Genomic DNA, 19,652 nt, shown 5'->3' with positions numbered 1-19,652 from the left:
AAATCTATAAAGACAAAGATTAGTGGTTGGCTAAGGCTCAGAGGGAAGTTTTGGGACTGAGTGCTATTTGGTACTGGGTTTCTTTCTGGGGTAATAAAATATTCTAAGATAGCAAGTGAAGGGGGCAAACCTCTGTGAATATACTAAAAAACATTAGTTAGTTAGTTAGTTAGTCCTCATCTGAGGATATTTTTCCATTGATTTTTCGAGAGAGTGGAAGTGGGGGAGAGAGACAGAGAGAGAGCATTGATGTGAGAGAGACCCATTGATTGGTTGCCTCCAGCATGCACCCCGACCAGGGCCGGGGATCAAGCCTGCAACCAAGGTACATGCCCTTGACCAGAATTGAACCCAGGACCCTTCAGTCCACGGGCCTACTGTATATGGACCTAGCCAAACCATCTATGGCATAGAAAACATATATATTTTTAAAAAGCTACCTAAGATTGCCCTGGTTGGTGTGGCTCAGGTAGTTGAGCATCATCCTACGCACTGAGAGGTTGCCAGTTCGATTCCCACTCAGGGCACATGCCTAGGTTTCGGGTTCAATCCCTGGTCGGGGTGCGTGTGGGAGGCAACCAATTGGTGTTTCTCACATCAATGTTTCTCTCGCTCTCCCTTCCTCTCTCTCTAAAATCAGTAAAAACGTATTTTTTTTTAAAAAAGAAAATATTTAAGCATAAGACCACCAAAGATGAAACATTTTTTTAAAAAAAGGCTGCCTAAGATTATAGGATGTGACAGGCTAAGTGCCGAATGAATGGCATGATCAGGCCAAGAAGGGGAGGGGAGCATGCTGCTTAATTCATCCGTCCTTTAGATGTACCTGTTACTGAGCTCCTCAGACATTTTTGTTCATGGAGATGCCTGGCATGAAAATCCATGGTTTGTTTAACAACTTTTATTTAAAGCATTATCTAGATCAGTGGTTCTCAACCTTTCTAATGCCACGACCCTTTAATACAGTTCCTCATGTTGTGGTGACCCCCAACCATAAAATTATTTCCGTTGCTACTTCATAACTGTAATGTTGCTACTGTTATGAATCGTAATGTAAATATCTGATATGCAGGCTGTATCTAGGCGACCCCTGTGAAAGGGTCGTTCGACCCCCAAAGGGGTCGCGACCCACAGGTTCAGAACCGCTGATCTAGATGTAATCTCACTGTCTCTAACCTCACCTTTCTTGATGGGGTTTGTTAGGAAATGAATAATATAGAGGAGTCTGTGGATCTGCTGACCCACTGGAATTACCTGGAAACCAAAAAAGGTTTATGTCTGCAAGCCTGTAACATTAATTCTGGACTAATGGGAGGTTATTCTTTATGGTTGAACTCCTAACATGTCACGTGTTCTCTCTGGATCTGTTAGTATCAGTCAAATGAGAAGCTAGGTGACTATGCAGACGTTCACTCATTCAGTGCATTTTCTTTTTTAAAAACTACTGCATGTCAAGATTAAATGATCTCTTCCTTAACTTCCCAGACTTTCTGGGAAAGTTAAGGATACATCTGGATAAGGGTATTTACAAGTATAGTGGACCCTTGAACCAGGTGGGACTTAGGGGTGCCTGACCTCACATGAGGAAAAATCCACGTATAACTACAGTTGGCCCCTCACATATGTGGATTTCCTTGAAGCCTTGGAGTGAGTTTGAACTGTGTGAGTCTATTGAGAAAAAACGCCCACACAGTTTAAATCCATGTTGTTTAAGGGTCAGTTCTACTGAGACCCACAGAAGCAGATTATCTTCAAAACCCAGTTATTCTCTCTCAAGCATTATAGTAAGTTGGTTTTGATTAAATACTAAAACTGTGGCTTGTTTTTTGTGGTGTGTGTTTTTAAACAGGGAGAAGTGGAAGATAGGGTGGAAGAATTAAAATTTGATCGTTACTCCATATTTAGGCCTGGGTGAGTATTCACGCTACCTAAGAACACACCACTGCTGGCTATTCCCTGGAAGGGTATTTTCACTTGAAGAGGCTGACAACTAAGATACCTAAGACGTGAAAGAAGTTGTCTAGGGTGGATTATTCTCTGAAGAGCCCACCTTTTGGCTTTGAAGGAAGGGGTGGGACAGTTGGTGGTGCCAGGTTCAGAATAGTGTAGAATTTCCTGAGTGGCTTTTGCTGCCTTCTTTTAAAAAATCCTTTCCATGCACCAAGTTAAACCTTTTACCCACTGTGTTAGTCTGTTCAGGCTGCCATAACAGAATAACACCATAGACTGGGTGGCTTAAACAATAGAAATTCATTTTCTTGCAATTCCGAAGACTAGAAGTCCAAGATCGAGGTGCCATCAGGGTTAGCGTCTGGTGAGGTCTCTCTTCCTGGCTTGTAGATAGCCTCCTATGTATCCTCGCATGATCTTTCCTCTGTGTGGGCATGGAGAGAGAAAGGGAGAGAGAGTGAGGGAGGGAGGGAGGGAGGGAGGGAGGGAGGGAGGGAGAGAGAGAGAGAGAGAGAGAGACAGAGAGATCTGATATCTCTTCCCCTTCTGTAAGGACACCAGTCCTATCAGATTAGAATCCCACCTTAATTACCTTCCTAAAGGCACTGTCTTCATGTGCAGTCACACTGGGGGTTGGGGCTTCAACATGAATTTAGGGGAGACACAGCTTAGTCCATCACACTCTCTGGTCTGAATGCAGTTTACCATCCTTCCCTCTGCTTTTTTGTTTTCTCTTTAGAGTTCTGTTATGTGACAGGCAAGAATCTCGCCCAGGTGAATGGTTGATTAGGAAATTTTTTGGCTCCTTACCAGAATCTTGGGCCAGTGGGCATTCTGTACCAGTGGTGACTGTGGTTAGAGCGATGCTGAACAACGCAGTGACACCAAGTGACAAGAAGAAGGAACTGCTGGAAAACAAGGCCATCCACGACCTGGGGAAAGCTGATGGCTCTCTTAAGCCATGATCACACCTGAGAAATGCTTTTTTTGGTCAAACTCAGCACCCATCACCTAATCGCTAATTTAAAGGTCTAAAAAAAAAAAAAGCATGCTTTAACTGGGTTTCACTATTTTCAGCCATCCGGGTCCAATTAAAAAATGATTGTGCTCTGCCACAGCAGCTGGGAGCCTGGTTGTTGACCCTTGAACAACATGAGTTTGAACTGAGCAGTTCCATTTATATGGGGATTTTTTTTCAATAAATACTGCAAATGTATTTTCTATTCCTTATGCTTTATTAATATTTTCTCTAGCTTATTTTTCTTTTTGGTGGGGAAATCAAGTTCTAGCTCATTTTATTGCAAGAATACAGTATATAATACATATAACATATAAAATATGTATTATTGTGCTGTTTATGTTGTTGGGAAGACTTCTGGTCAACGGTACGCTATTAGTACAGTTGGCTCTCTACATCTGCAGCTTCCCAACCTCAGATCAAAAATATTGTTTCCAATCCACAGTTGCTTGAATCTGTGGGTGTCAAACCTGTGGCTATGAAGGGCAGAATGTAAAGTTTGGGGGGTCAAAAGTTATATGTGGATGTTCAACTGCACCGGGGTAGCACCCCTAACCTGCATGTGGTTCAAGGGTCAACTGTACAGCACCCAGGGAAGCCCCTGTCTCTGCCTCAGACCTTCTGAATCCAATATTTTGGGGGATGGGCACAGGAATCTGTTGTTTTGTGTGAGTTTCCCCTGGTGAATCTGATGCCGCTGGTGCGGAGGCCAGCTCTGAAGTGCTTGTCTGCACAGTGACGGCAGCAGTGCAGACCTTATGTAGCATGCAGATGAGTTCTGTTCTAAAATTGTTGACATTCGGGTCTCCAAGATACTCAGTGCTGACTGCATATAATTGTGTCAGTGAACATTGTGCCTTACTACGTCTTTAGAATATATAATAAAATTTATTATACAACTGAGCTTTTACAATTCCTAATTAAATAGAGGAATAAAAATAAATGGACAAATCCTGGGTGCCTCTTAGATTGTTAGGAAATGCTCAAGTATCAGTGGTAATATGCAGTATTTTGGCCAAAGGGATGATATAATAGCAGCTAATATTTATCAAGTGCTTGCTAAGTGTCAGCCTTTACACATGCTCTCTGTTTGTCCTCGAACCCTCCAGACAATCCTTGTAATGGTTATAGGTGGTACTTGCTGTTAGTGAACAAAGGTTCACTGCCCACAGCACACAGAAGCCAAACTATGGCACAGGCTTATCTTTAAGAAAAGGAAGGAGCTTTATTTGCAAGTCAGCTGGAAGAAGACAGGAGGCAAGGCTCAAATCTGTCTCATCCTGGACTCTGGGTGGGTTTTAAGGAGTAGCAGTTAAGGGTTCACAAGTGTTGCTGGTGAGTGGTGTTTCACAAGTATTACTCGTAAATGGTGTATTCCAGGTCTAAACTTTGGTTCCGGGTCTTGTTAGAAACAGGATAGGACCAGGCTCTGTGGTTACACTGTCATCCTCATATCCTAGATGGAGGAAACTGAGACTCACTGTCATTAAGAGCCTTGCCCAAGGGGCCAAAGCCAAAGACCTGAAGCTAGGAAGTGGCAGAGCCAGCATCCTAACCCAAGTCAGCCTGATCCCATGACGTGTATTTTTAACCACTCTGTAAGAGCATCCACTATTTCTATAATTCCAGAAAGCTGCAGTGAATTTTTGCTGGATCAGTATGTGCTGTGTGTGAATTAAATAAAAATATTTGGGTTTCTCCCTATAATGATTAACCACAAAATGTTCACATAGCAGTGAAAGTACTTCTCAAAGTGCTGCAACGTGAAGAGGAGCACACAGTGATAATTTCCATCCTGGAACAAAGGATGGTGGTGAAACTTGTCTTAACGTTTGTGCCGGGGGAAGCAAAGTTATTTGAGTGATTCAGTCAATTTTTACAGGGTAAGCAAAGTTATTTGAGTGGTTCAGTCAATTTTTACAGGGTCTACAGGATGCCAAGTACATTTCAAGTTTTTGTGGGCACTGGAAGATAAAGGCCAGTGGGTCCCCACCCCCCCACCCCGCCCGCGCCAGGGCCAGTGGGCTTTAGGACGGAGATGGGCCATCTTCCTCCTGCCAGGTGGGGTTCCTTTGGGGCCAGACTCTGAAGAGCCTGTGTCTTTGGGTGACAACAAGTGTGGGCTCCAAGAAGCAAGGCCGAAAGTAATGGCAGTTAAATCCAGTGGCCAGTTTTAAGTTATTCTCTGTATATTATTTCCTTGCCCACAAACCTGTTGGGCCTTGTTCAACACTCTATTGTGGTCTTAATAGTGAGTGGGAAGATAGGGGAGAATCTGGGCTCATCTTTAGAGCAGAGAAAAGAGCTACTCCCTCCCAAGCCCAGCTGCATGGTGAGGCACAAACTTTAAGGGACAAGATTCTGGTCCAGTCACCCCTCTAAACTCGGTGTTACTTTTTTGTTTTAACTGTTAACATTGAACGGTCGGGTGTCACTAAGGGGTTTAGCAGGCTTCCCTTCACATGTTATACTGACTGGGAGAAGATGGGTCTTGCTGGAGAGTTTATGTCAGAAAGATGAAGGAAGAAGTTGGGTGGGCCTTGGTAATGAAAGGCCTTGGATTTATGCATTCATTCAGTTTATTAAATACCTCCGATGTGCCATGGGGCACATAGGCAGTGCGGATATATCAGTGAACAGTAAAGTCTATCCCAACGGAGCCAGCAACTATTCTGACAATGCCCTACGATGTAAGGGGCTGCAAACTTAATAGCTGATGAATTCTGTCCTCTTGGAGTTTACAGTGAAGGGACAGAAGTATATGCAGAAGAGTTTCATAATAATACAAGGCATCTGTTTCATTCAACATATTTATTGATTACCTATTATGAAGTAGGCCATGTGTTATGTGTCAGAGAAATGAAATAGAGACATGGCCTTACCCTCGTGGTGCAAACAGTGTTGTAGGTAACAAAGAAGAAAAAAAAGAGAAAAACAAGCAAATGGTAGGTGCTAAGAAACTTAACAGGAGGCTGCTGGAATGACAGTGGATCCTACTTTAGAAATAGTGGTGTGAGGAACTTTCTGCTGAGACAAAAAAATACCTACCTATTTATAGAGTATTCTTAGCAAAGGCCTTGAGGTGGGAAAATGATGAGTCCAAAGAAAAGGCTGGAGGATGGGGCCCAAGATGAATGGTTGAGTTGAGATGGAACATTAGGCAGGATTGTGTAGAGCCTGGTAAGCCATGGTAGTCAATTTCATTTTAGAAACATGTGCCACAAGCATGCTAGCGTCTGGGATCAGAGTTTGGGACATTACCTACCGAAATTACTGTTGCCCACTCCCACCTAACAAAGCAGTCTATGGTTTGAATAGGTATGGGGAAGGGAAGAAGGACATGAGGCATAGAAAGGTTTGTGTTCCTCCCACACAGCAGCCAGAATGTTACTTCTAAACCAGCAATTTTCAACTGGTGTGCCACAAGATTTTTTAAAACATGCCATTACCTGGACTAGTCCAGGGGCACTGTCCTCTTTTAACCCTCAGACTGTCACATAAAAAATGACAACTACCAACACAATAGCCGTCTGATGTGAATGAATAAAAATTATACCTATTTTGTCCTGGTCGGGTGGCTCAGTTGATGGAGCATTGTCCCATACACCAAAAGGTTGTGGGTTTGATTTCCAGTCAGGACACACACCGAGGTTTCAGGTTCAATTCCCAGTCGAGTGTGTACAGGAGGCAACCCATCGATGGTTTTTTCACATCAATGTTTCTCTCTCTAAAAAAATCAATGAAAACATATCTTTGGGTGAGGATTAAAGAAAGAAAAAAAATCATACCTTATTCTTTTTGTCAGATAGGCAAAAAAAACAATATTTTTTTGGTGGGCCGAAGAATATTAGTAATTAGTTGATGTGCCATGAGATGAAAAAAGTTGAAAATCGCTGTACTAAACACATCTGACAGCTCTGGCCGGGTAGCTCAAGTGATTAGAGTGTTGTCGGATACAACCAAGGTTGCCAGTTCGATCTCTGGTCAGGGCACATACAATAATCAACCAATGAGTGCATAAATAAGTAGAACAAGTTGATGTTTCTCCATCTAAAATCAATAAATAAAAACTTAAAAAATAAAAATAAATAAGTAAATACATCTGACAGTATTACTCCCTTGCTTAACCAAACAGGTCAACTGCTTACCGTTGTTGAGGATAAAGTTAACAATTATGTCTTACATGTATTAACTCATTTTTATCCTTACAATAACCCCGTGGTTAGTGCATTATCTCCATTTTGTAGTTGAGGAAATGGAGGTAGGGAGATGTCAAGTAACTTGCTCAAAATCATAGAATTAGGCAGTGTCTACAAAAGAAACATCCAAACCTGCAGAGAATTTTTATAAGTTTATTTGAGCCAAGCTGATGACATAGGCTGGGGAGCAAGATCTCAAGTGCTCCGGAGAATAACAGTCTTGCAGTTTCTTTTATGCGTTTAAAATTAAGGAGGGAATGTAAGGAAGATTACATAAAGGTGGGAAAAAGCAAGGCCAGGATTGGATTACAGGATAGTTAGCGAGGTTCTGTGCTTGCGTGAGGCTGGTTATGGTTAATTTCAAAGGTGTATTAACCCAGATGCACAGAAACAACGGACAGGGCTTGCTTAAGGCAAAGATGAACCTTTTACTAAAAGTTATTAGTACATGCCTGGGGTTGATTACCCAACCTGACTTGCCCAGTTAGGGATTTATGGTAAGATCACCCTGTGAAGTTACTTTCCATGGAAAAGTGACAGAAGAAGAAGTCAAACCAAGTAGGTTGGCTCTGGAGTCCATGTTTCACTTAACCACTGGACATTCAAGACTGAAATCCCTAAAGCAGCCTGCAAGGCTTTGGTCTATAGTACACCCACGCTGGCTCCCGCAGTTCCCTCTCCCCCAGCTTCACCGCAGGGGGATGGGGGGCGGGGGGAGCCCAGGAACCAGAGGAGTCCGGCTCCCGCCTGTGTTCTGCCTCCTCCGCCACCAGAGGGCGCCGCGGGCCGCTCTCCCCTCCACGAACCCAGAATGGGGGAAGCTCGGAGGGCGGGGTGCCGACTGCAAAACCACTTCGGCGTCTCCCCACCCACCTCTGGGCACAGGGCTGCGGACGAGCACCTTCCGCTAAAGCCTGTGGCAGCCGGAGGAAGAAACCAAAGTCTGTCCAAGGCTGAGACTCTCAAACCTTTTTTCAACGCGCTGACTCCGGGCGCACTGCGGCAACACTGCGGCGGGAGGAGGCGGAGCTCGGGCCGCAGCCCCGCCCACCCGGGCTTTCGCCACGCCCCCGGCCCACGTGACCAGCGCCGCCATCTCGGGGCCGGAAGCGCTCCCGAGCCCGCGCGCGCGCTCTCGCGTGTCCAGGCGCCCGTGAAGTGCCCCCAACTCCTTCCCTGCTGCGCGCGTGCGCGCGCTCGTTCCTGGGCCCCGGTCCGAGAGTTCCTCGACGGCCGCGCGCGCCGCTCAGCCCGGTCCCCGCCCCCAGCACGCGGGCTCCCGGGGGCATCTCAGCCATGTGCTCGCTAGCGTCGGGCGCTACCGGTGGGTACTCCCGGCCCCTCAGCACCCGCCCCGCCGAGGGGCTGATGAAAGACCCTCTCCTCCCCTGCAGGCTCCGGGGCGCGGAGCCCGGGCGGTAGGGCCTTGCTGGGGGTGCGGGGGATGCGGGAGGTGCCGGGGAGCTGGACGCGGGCGGCGCTCCCCTGCAGTGGAGCCTCTCCCCACCCACCTCCTCGTGCGCGGGGCGGGCGGGCCCTGGCGTCCGAAGCGGGGCTGACTTTTGCGTGTGCTAGGCGGCCGGGGCGCCGTGGAGGACGAGGAGGACCTGCCGGACCTGTCAGACAGCGGGGACGAGGCCGCCTGGGAGGACGACGACGATGCTGAGCTCCCCCACGACAAGCAGCAGACGCCCTGCCTGTTCTGTGACAGGTTCGTCCGCTCCGCGCCCGGCGGTGCCCGGGCCACGTGGGTCCGCGTGCCCTGCCCTCGCCTTCTCCCGCCAGTGGTTTGGAGCGCGGGCTTGTGGAGAAGGGAGACCCCAGGTGGTATGGAGGGAGGAGCCGTGGCCTGGCAGCCCGGTCGGCGGCCTCGGTTTCCCCTGTAACAGGAGAGGGTTTTGCACTGGATCTGTGGTTCCCAATCCTGGTTGTGGACCTGTGTCACCTGAAACACTTAGGAAAGAACGCAGATGCGGAACTCCGCTCCACAGTCCTTCTAGGTCAGGATTGCGACCCAGGAATCTCTCTTTTTATAAAGGCCCCGATCTCAGGTGACTCTAATCAATAACAAGTTTCAGAGTCACTAAACAATAATCTCTCGGGAGGACCCTTCCAGCTTTACCATTCTGTGACACTGACCAGCTGAGAGCTTCTCAGGTCCAGTACTTCATTTGAACCATCTATATATGTAAAAGCCTAAGTGACCAAAGGACCAGTCACTATGATGTGCACTGACCACCAGGGGGCAGACACTCAACACAGGAGCTGCCCCCTGGTGGTCAGTGCACTCCCACAGGGGAGCGCCACTCAGCTGGCTGACGGGCTCCAGACGCCTGGCTCACAGCTGGCGAGCCCGGCTTTGGTGGCGGGAGCTGGCGGGAGCCTCCCCCACCTCTGGCAGTGCTACTGAGCGGAGGAGGCAGCAGGCGCAACGGGGCGGGATGAGCGGGAATGGTGTGGTGCCCACCCGGGCTTGGGCTCCTCCCCAGCCGCCTGCCACTTCCCGCACTACTACATCCCTCAGGGGATGCCGGACTGCCAGTTTCAGGCCAGCCTGCAGGGATCGGGCCAAAACCGGCAGTCTGACATCCCCCGAGGGGTCCCGGATTGAGAGAGGCACAGGCTAGGCCAGTGGTCGGCAAACCGTGCCTCGCGAGCCACATGCGGCTCTTTGGCCCCTTGAGTGTGGCTCTTCCACAAAATACCACGTGCGGGCGCGCACATACAGTGCGATTGAAACTTCGTGGCCTGTGCGCAGAAGTCGGTTTTCGGCCTGTGCGAGTCTATTTTGAAGAAGTGGCGTTAGAAGAAGTGGGGGGTGTCGGTCGGGCGACGGGAGACACGGTGCAGGCGGGTGGCGGGAGACGCGGGGTACATTGTTTTGAGGTACGTTCGCTGAGGTCGACCCTTTCCAACTCTCCCATCCACACTCTCTATCTGAAACAAGTATACAAGACGAGTGTGGATGGGAGAGTTGGAAGTGGTCGACCTCAGCAAACATACCGCAATCAGATTGAGGACGTTTTTAGCAAAGGCCAGTTTAGGAGTACCCTAATTAAGTGAATAACAATGTACCTACCTATATAGTTTAAGTTTAAAAAATTTGGCTCTCAAAAGAAATTTCAATCGTTGTACTGTTGACATTTGGCTCTGTTGACTAATGAGTTTGCCGACCACTGGGCTAGGCTGAGGGACCCCATCGGTGCACGAATCCGTCCACCAGGCCTCTAGTTTAAAGAGTAACCCTTTTTTGGTAGGGCTCCCCCCCTGTTGAAGGGGAAGGAATTGATGCCTTTTCACTTAGGTTAAAAAAAAAAAGCTCCGATATCAATAACTTGCTCAAGGTCACACAGCTGTGGTTTGTCATATCCAAACCCATGTTCTTTCCACGTACAATTCTGCCTCTTCCTCTCCACAAGCATTGACTCTGGCTGCTGTCCTGGCATGTGGGCATGAAAGAGGCTTGTGTGGCATCAGCCAGGGTCACCTGAATAAACATTTTCCAGTTTTCCTTAAATCTGGGCATGGTGCTGGTTTGGTGGTAGGTTAGTGCCTCTGGATTCATCATTGTTCGCACCTGTGGCCTCATTGGGGCAGCTGTAGAATGTCTACATATCCTCCAGGCACTGTGACATTTGTGGAGCATCAGGATGGACTTCTCTGTGACAGGCTGCAACAATACTGCAAAAAGGACGGGTCTTGGTAAACATTTGTTGAGAGCTAACTACTGCATGGCGCTGTGCGAGGCATAGAAAAGAGGCGCATGGCTTCTGTGCTGTGTGTGCCTGCTTTGCGTCCTTCAGTTTTGCAGGTCACATCACCGAGAGACTTGGTCCTCACAGTGTCGGTAATGCAAGTACTTTGGGAACACTACAAGGTCACCTTTGAAGTACGGCACTTAGGGAATATGCCAGCTGTAAAATTACATTGTATGCTTTATTTCTGAAAGTACTCTGAGCTTTGCCAGTTCAAAGCCTCCAAAAACAGAATTGACATGTAAGAGGAGAGAAAGGTCTTATGTAGGGAATTTTCATATCTTGAGAGAAACGGAATCTATCAAAGGGAGTTCTCTTTCTTAAAAGCCTTTTGGTAAATTCGGTGCTTTTAATTGGCAAATAAATTACCTTTGACATTTAATGTGGCGTTGGTTTGTTTTAGGTGTAAAATGGAACTGAGAAGAACTGATTCCCTACAGTGGTTCTCAACCTTCCTAATGCCGCGACCCTTTAATACGGTTCCTCATGTTGTGGTGACCCCCAACCATAAAATTATTTTCGTTGCTACTTCATAACTGTAATTTTGCTACTGTTATGAATCGTAATGTAAATATCTGATATGCTGTATGTGTTTTCCGATGGTCGCGACCCACAGGTTGAGAACCGCTGCGAAGTTCTGGTTCCTGACTACAGAGAATGTTTGTTCTTAATTGGGAATAAAACTAGAAACCAGCAGGTTGGGGGGTAAAGGGAGTGTATGTTTAACATAAAATCAGTATTTAAACTTCTTGGGGACTTTTTCATGAAGCTATTTATTGCTTGATTTTTCAGGTTATTTACATCTGCTGAAGAAACGTTTTCGCACTGTAAGTCTGAGCATCAATTTAATATCGATACCATGGTCCATAAACATGGTGAGTATTTTTTAGAATAAGGAAAATTTTAGTTTTGAAATTTAGGTTCAAACTTTGTTTTTCCAGACCTTTCCTTTTCTAAACAATAGTGAAATATATAGCAACAACCTATCTTTTTTTGGCAGTGGCCTTAGGGGAAAGATTAAATATAAGTGATTCTTCTAGGTAGGATTTCACTGTAAGCTTATATTGACTTCACAACTCAAAAGGAAGTCAATATAATGATTGCATTTTTATCATATTAGAATTAAGGAGAGCAAGAGAATATATTAGAATTAATGAGAGCAAGCATAAAGGTGGACTTGGGAAAGGAGGTGGAACATTATGAAAAAAGACAACTTATGTGAAAAAGCATGTGAAATTCAAGGCATACAAGGTCGAGTTTTATAAGGAGTTTGGTAAGAGATTATAGAAAAAGGATTGATGAAATTAAGGTGGTAAGTAAAATATTTAGATGATTCTTTTGAGACTTGCATTTAATCATACCTATTTTACTAATAAAGCTTTCCACTTCTTTAAATGGATATAGAAGACCTGCACTGTTCCACTAAAATTAAATACAGAATTATTTTTTTGGTCCCTGTATTTACTAACAGCTGCAAAGGACATTAGATAAATGTGACATAATATATTTATAAATTTAAGTGCAACTACTTTTGAAAGGCATGGATAACTTAGTTTCATTGGATTTTTTTCATGTTTATAACATGCATTTTTAAATTATGACTTGGAATCATACTGTAAATATAACTTTGTACTAGAGGCCCAGTGCATGAATTCGTGCCCGGGTGGGGTCCCTCGGGGTGGCCTGCGGGGATCTGGCCCCAGCTTGTGCCCCCATCCTTGCAGCCCCATAACCCAGCCTAGCATCCTGCCGTGGCCTGGTGCCGCACCCTCACCTGCTCCACCATCCCACCTACGGGGTGATCGATCTGGGCCAGGCCCCTGCCTGGCTCCCTCAGCACCTGGGAGCCGGGTGGCAGCCTTGCCCCCCGCCGCTGGTTGCCATCTGTGGGGTGATCGGCGGGGCGATCAGGCCCCTGCTCGCACCCACCTTGGCCTGGCGCCACCTGCTCACCTGCTCCACCATCCCACTGCAGTCCCATTCTTGTCAGGGACCATTAGGGTCAGCAGCACCTCCATTGCTACCTGCTGCCAGCACCATGTCACTGACGCCCGCCATGTTCTGCACCATCCCCTGGTGGTCAGTGTACATCATAGCAAGCAGTCGAACTCCCGGTCGAACAATTTGCATATTAGGCTTTTATTATATAGGATTTTTTTCTTACCACATAGGGGTTTTTATTTGCTACTAGAGGCCCAATGCATGAAATTCTTGTAAGGGTAGGCCCTCGCAGCCCCGGCTGCCTCGGCACTTGCAGCCGCCCTGGCTGCTGCCTTGGCTCTCGCAGCCCCAGCTTTGTTCAGAAGGTTGTCTGGACGGTCGTTCCGCTGTTCAGCCATTTGGTCAATTTGTATATTATGCTTTTATTATTATAGATTATGCACATAAAAACATTTTGTACGCCATTATGTTCCTTATACAACATTTTCCAGGAGAGATCTGTTAGATATGCTATTGACTGGAAATCAAACCTGAGACCCTTCAGTGCTCGGGCTGATGCTCTAACCACTGAGCACACCAGCCAAGGCTATTTTCCCCTGTTTTAAATGCTGTTTCACTTCTGGAAATATATGAGAACCAGATAACAAGCCTCATTGTTTTTCAATATGCATCATTTAACTTAATGTTAAAGCTAATATACTTCGTATACTCCAGATTCTGGCTAAATTATAATTTGGTAGGCACTGTAAAAACTGGGATGTAGGAACTTTCAATTCTAATATCAACTGCCCTATATTTGGCAAAGTCTGTGACCTAAGTTTCCTGATTTGTAATGCTCTTAGAAATGAGAAGAGTTCTAAAAATTAATTTTCCATATTTTAGAAATGCAAGAAAAATATTAATTGTCATCTGTGCTAGCTGTTTCTCAATTACAATATTCAGAAGTATCAAAATACTATTTCTAGTTCTTAATAAGAAATTAAAAATATTATAAGTTTTAGTTTAGAGCAGCAGTTGCCAACCAACCGGTGGTCCATGAGGTCCAAAAGGTTGGCGACCGCTGATTTAGAGGACAGAAATGTTTTATTGTCTAACCAGAGAAGCCTCTATAAAACAGGTCAATTAAACAAAACTCATGTTAAAATAGGTAAATTATCTTTTTTCCCCCTTTAGGACTTGAATTCTATGGATACATTAAACTAATAAATTTTATTAGGCTTAAGGTAAGTTGGTGCTTAATTTACAATTTTGTTTTAAAACTAAAGAAATACTGCTACCAGTGGTGACTAAAAGAATATGAAGAACTACTTTACAAGAAACTGTTTTAAATTTGTCAGTCATCATATTGGAATCATGGACATTAGGAAATGCCACAATATACAGGACCAAGTAAATCAGGGGTTGGGGAACTTTTTTTCTGCCAGGGGCTATTTGGATATTTATAACATTCGTGGGCCAAAATTATCAACCTAAAAATTAGCCTGCTATATTTGGTCAAACATTTAATTAACTCACCCCTAATACCTTGGCAGGGCCAGACCAAATGATTTCACGAGCCTTAGAGGCCAGAGGGTGAAATGTTCCCCACCCCTGAAGTAAATGGAGGCACACCATGCTTAATAAGTGTCATTTTTAACTGCATCTAAGAGATGAATCATCAGTGTTATATAAAAAAGTAATTCAGAGTCAGATAAAGGGAAATACTGAAAGTTTCTGAAAATCAGAAATAATTTCTAGTGTGATTTCAAGTACTGTGGTTGCTTTCTTTGTTCTATTTTTCAAATACTTCGTTCTTCTTTCTGTTCTATTCAAATGAGTATTTACATTGCCACTTCCTCCAGATCCCAACAATATAAAATTGTGCAGTGATACCATTGATTAAGCAGTCATCCAATCAAGTTAAGGACATGACAATTGAACATAGACTCCTTAAATAGAGATTTTGTGTAATGTCAACATGATTTCCTTTTTTGTTTAATTTTCCTAGTTTTTGCTAAGGGAATTTTATGATTATATGCATTGAAAAAACATGCAATTAATTTTACATTCAGAATCCTACAGTTGAGTATATGAATTCCATATGTAATCCAGTGCCTTGGGAAAAAGAAGAGTATTTGAAGCCAGTATTAGAAGATGACCTTTTACTTCAGTTTGGTAAGATGAATACATCCTTTGTGGAATATGTTTCAAATATTATACTGTACTTAAAGAAAAAGTAAACTCCAGCCCTAACCAGTTTGGCTCGATGGATAGAGCATCGGCCTGCGGACTGGAAGTTCCCAGGTTCAATTCCGGTCAAGGGCATGTACCTTGGTTGCGAGCACATCCCCAGTAGGGGGTGTGTAGGAGGCAGCTGATCGATGTTTCTAACTCTCTATCCCTCTCCCTTCCTCTCTGTAAAGAATCAATAAAAAAAAATATATATATATATAAAAAAAAGTAAACTCCATTTTATTCACTCAGATTTCATTAGTTTTTCCCTACTCTCCCCTTTCTGTTCTAAGATCCCATGTAGGATACACAGTATATTTAGTTGCCATGTCTCCTCAAGCCCCTCTTGGCTATGACGGTTTCTCAGGCTTCCCTTGTTTTTGATGACCTTGACAGTTTTGTGGGTTACTAGTGTACAAATATTTAAAGTGGAACATGATTTGCATAGTTCAAAGTATTGTCCCAAGAAATTTATTTTTATTTTTGTTAATCCTTATCTGAGGATATTTTTTCCATAGATTTTTATTTCTTTTCTTTTTTTTTTTTTAGAGAGGGTGGAAGGGAGGGAATGGGGAGAGGAGAGAGAGAGAGGGAGAGTGAGAGAGAAACATCAATATGATAGAGATACATCATTTTGTTGCCTCCCACACGCCTGGGATCAAACCTGCAACCCAGATATGTGCCCATGACTGGGAATCAAACCCAAAACCCTTTAGTGCACAGGCCAACGCTCTAACGACTGAGCAATACCAGCCAGGGCCCAAGCAATTTATTAATTACAAAGGAGATGTAAACTTTTCAGTGGAGGAATCCAGCAGACCACACCAAGTGATTGAGGCAGGCATGAGTTTGAATCTTAGTTCCTTCATTAAACAGCTGTATAACTTTGGGCTAGTCGCTTAATTTTTCTAAAATTTATTTTTCCCATGCATTAATCCAAGGATAATTATTTACAATTTAGCTTTCCTTTGAGGATTAACTGAGATGTAATACATGTACATGGAAGGTAGCTGATAATCAATAAATATTAGGGTTTTTTCCTTCCACTTTTTTGTTTCTTCTGGCATTTGGTTCCGTATAATTAATGCTTATTTATGTTTTTAATTTAGCCAACTAATGAAAAACATGGACTAACAGCATGCTCTTTAAATTCAAATGGAAGCAGTTTGGATTTATACATTGATTTAAAGTACTTTTACTAATTTTTTTCAAGTGGCTGCATAATAGGCATTTAGTATGTATGTATTTATTCCTAACATATTTATATATTTATTATAAGATGGCCTGATAATGTCCATTTATTTCTTTAGATGTAGAAGATCTTTATGAACCAGTATCAGTCCCATTCTCATTCCCCAATGGACTCAGTGAAAATACCTCTGTTGTTGAAAAATTGAAACATATGGAAGCCAGGGCACTGTCTGCTGAAGCTGCATTAGCTAAAGCACGTGAGGATCTTCAAAAAATGAGGTAATTTATCAGTCTTATAAAAAATTGTTTAGACCCCCTCCCCCCCCAAAAAAATAATACAACTAATAATAAGATAGGATATGGTAAGGCATTTTATATACTGGAAAGTACAATGTAGATATTTAATTTTAATATATTACAGCAATGCAACAATATTTTTATACATTGTGACATTGTTGATTAACAAAGTTCTCATATATTTTATCATTTTATACTAATGATAATTGTTCTGGGGAATGTTGTCTTCTTAAGTGTTTTTGTTCTTTGATGCTGCCTTCCTTCGAATTACCCCATTTCTAATAGATTTCTCCATTTTACTTTTCCTCTCCTAGGCTTTTGTGTTGTTGTTAATCCTCACCCAAGGATATTTTTTCCCCTTGATTTTTAGAGAGCGTGAAAGAGAAGGAGAGAGGGGGAGAGAGAAAGAGAGAGAAACATCGATGTGAGGGAGACACATCGATTGATTGCCTTCTGCTTATGCCCCAACCTGGGGGCTGGGGTTGAACCTGCAACCCTTTGGTGTGAGGGCCAATGCTCTAGCAACACTGGCCGGGGCTCTTCTCCCAGGCTTTTAAAGTGGTGGGATTAATATTTTTAGGTTTGGGAGGAATACGGGGTTAAAATGTTTGCTTTTAAAGAATCAAAATATAATTATGGTATAGTATTTAATCAGAACACCAGACAATTATGATGGTTTTCTCCAGTGAGTAAATTAGCATTCTACTGGCTTAGTACTTCTCAGAATTTAATGTGCATGTAAATCACCTGGGGATCTTGTTAAACTGTGGATTCTGATTCAGGAGGTCTCAAGTAGGGTGAGATTCGGCCTTTTTACCAAGTATACCTCTAGCTTTACCTTCTGGATTTGTAATTTGGTTGTTGCCCGAGTACCCACTTGATCGTTTGCCAGAATGTTGAGTAGGAAGGACAGTATAGCTGATTGCAGTTCCCCTTGCCTGTTTCTGAGATTTTATGCTGGGTAACCTACTAACCACCAATAACTCTACTGTCTGCATCTTTACACTTCTTCCACATGCATACCTTACAGATTCTTAATATATGATCAGAGAGGGAACTAAATTTTAGAGCTGAAGTGGATGGTGTTGGTGTATGTAAATCTCAATTTGGGTCCACTTTCTACCCATATAACCCTTTGATGAGATAATAGGTTTTAAAGAATATTAATAGTGTCGAAATATAGTATTACATTGATTCAGCTACTAAAATAAGCTTTTGGAATATTAAGAATAATAAAGTTGAATAAAGGTAATGTGCTTATTTTATTCAGTTGAAAGATATAAACAGCTATAATCTGCAGTTGGCAGGGCTTTGTGGTTTGCAGAAGGAATGCTTACAACTGGGTTTGAATATGCCATTGCTTGAGATCCAGCAGGGGGAGCTTTCAGTTGCTTACGATAGAATTATTTAGAAAGCTCATTACATTCTACTCACTCCTGCCCCCCCCCCTTCCTCTTCCTCAACCTCTAGCCTTCCCTTTTTCATGGTCCAATAAACCTGTCTCAAGGGTGTATTTCAAATTGATTACAGACAATTTGCTCAGGATTTTGTGATGAACGCAGATGTCAGAACCTGGTCAGCATCTACTACTGCCATTGCAGACCTTCAGGAGGATGAGGATGGTGTTTATTTCAGCTCATACGGGCATTATGGGATACATGAAGAAATGCTAAAGGTTAGAAAAGAGCACAAATGCACCAAATCCATAATTAAGGAAAATTTTAATAAGACAAGTCCTTAATACATATGCTATAGGAAACTGGTTTCTGGTTTTTTGTTGTTGTTTTTTTTTTTATAACTGCTTTTCAAATCTCTTTGATGCTTGATAGCTCATCTTGTATTAAAAAGATTGCAGAAGCATCAAAGTCATTTAACTTCTGTTTAAGATCATTATTAATCTTTGTTATGGAATTACTTTTGCTTTAAATAGGACATTGGTAAAAAATCAACTGCTTTAGTCTTCTCAAGAACAACTATTAAATATGAATAAATTATATGTTTGCCTTAAAGTGTACAAAGGAAATGATTAATTTTAGTGTTTTAAATGGCTATACTGGCTTCAGTTTGGGCAAATAATTCCTTGGTACAAAGTTTATAAGTAATTTTCAATTGTTACGGCATAACTCTTTTACATTTGAAATCATTGATATATAGAGAAATTTTCTAAATTGGTTAAATCAGATATTTAAGTTTGGATGGTTTTAATTTTTGTAATAGTAATGTAAACATAAAATACAAGTAGATTTCTAGTTATACCTGGTAGTTATAGATTTCTAGTTATATATTTCATCATGTATTATATTATATATTGTAAACTAGTAAGATGTAATTTTTCCATTTAGTAAAACTGAAAATATCTAACTAGAGCAAAACAAATGTTGAAATATAAAACTTATTGAAAATTTTAGATGTTTATCTCTCTGAATTTTAGAATCCACGACCTTTTCTTGAAATGAACAAACAAATAATTCCTTTCTGAATGATTCCTCAGAAGATTGTTTTGTTATGGAAGCCTCAAGACTATGTTCCCCTAAAACATATACATTTGAAATAACCAGGGGATTTAATAATATATATATTTTGTTCATTCAGTTTTATAGATTCAAAGAGGGAAGACTTGCTGATTAATAGTAACTTAATTACTTAAGGTTTTTTTAAAGCAGTGTCATGTCATTTTTTTTAGTAATGACATGTCATGTCATGGTTGTGCTTCTTGTTGTCACTTGGGTAATGGCATAGCATTACAAATAATGGTTATCTTATTAGAACTAATATATTATTTTAAGTCCAGAGTGAAATTGTATAAAAGAAACTCACTTCATTTTTTTTGTGATGGTTGTTAAAATTAATTTTATTGTGTCTAGAATATTTTCCTTGAAGTAGTTAATCTAAGCCCATGTTTGTCCTTTTACATCACCCCATCAATCTGAATGCCATAAACCTTTAATGCCTTTGGCATAGAAATTGTGTTGCATTTTTCAGACAGATGAGTTTAAGACTCCCAGTAGGTAGTACATGTGAGTGTCTTTAACGCAGTATTCAGGGAATTCCACTTTGAGCACTTATTTCCAATACTCTGTCCTGGATACT

General features: G+C 42.7%; 2 protein-coding genes across 5 annotated transcripts in view; both read left to right on the top strand.

Moving 5' to 3' along the window:
• Positions 1-3,871, top strand: part of HTATIP2 (HIV-1 Tat interactive protein 2) — a 16,393-nt gene extending 12,522 nt beyond the window's left edge. For both annotated transcript variants that reach the window (XM_006094790.3, XM_006094789.3), the window contains exons 5-6: positions 1,850-1,911; positions 2,690-3,871. In XM_006094790.3, coding sequence (XP_006094852.1) covers positions 1,850-1,911; positions 2,690-2,915 — 288 coding nt within the window. In that variant the 3' untranslated portion in view covers positions 2,916-3,871. The remainder of the gene's footprint in view (positions 1-1,849; positions 1,912-2,689) is intronic.
• A 4,430-nt stretch (positions 3,872-8,301) lies between these two features.
• Positions 8,302-19,652, top strand: part of PRMT3 (protein arginine methyltransferase 3) — a 94,533-nt gene continuing 83,182 nt past the window's right edge. For 2 of the 3 annotated variants that reach the window (XM_006094786.3, XM_023758904.1), the window contains exons 1-7: positions 8,302-8,491; positions 8,743-8,878; positions 11,715-11,797; positions 14,037-14,086; positions 14,915-15,017; positions 16,385-16,544; positions 18,093-18,237. In XM_006094786.3, coding sequence (XP_006094848.1) covers positions 8,464-8,491; positions 8,743-8,878; positions 11,715-11,797; positions 14,037-14,086; positions 14,915-15,017; positions 16,385-16,544; positions 18,093-18,237 — 705 coding nt within the window. In that variant the 5' untranslated portion in view covers positions 8,302-8,463. The remainder of the gene's footprint in view (positions 8,492-8,742; positions 8,879-11,714; positions 11,798-14,036; positions 14,087-14,914; positions 15,018-16,384; positions 16,545-18,092; positions 18,238-19,652) is intronic. The other variant, XM_023758905.1, reaches the window with a different exon arrangement.

This window comes from Myotis lucifugus, unplaced genomic scaffold (assembly GCF_000147115.1).
Source record: "Myotis lucifugus unplaced genomic scaffold, Myoluc2.0 scaffold_143, whole genome shotgun sequence".
NCBI classification, from domain to species: domain Eukaryota; kingdom Metazoa; phylum Chordata; class Mammalia; order Chiroptera; family Vespertilionidae; genus Myotis; species Myotis lucifugus.
This window is presented reverse-complemented; position numbering and strand designations above follow the sequence as displayed.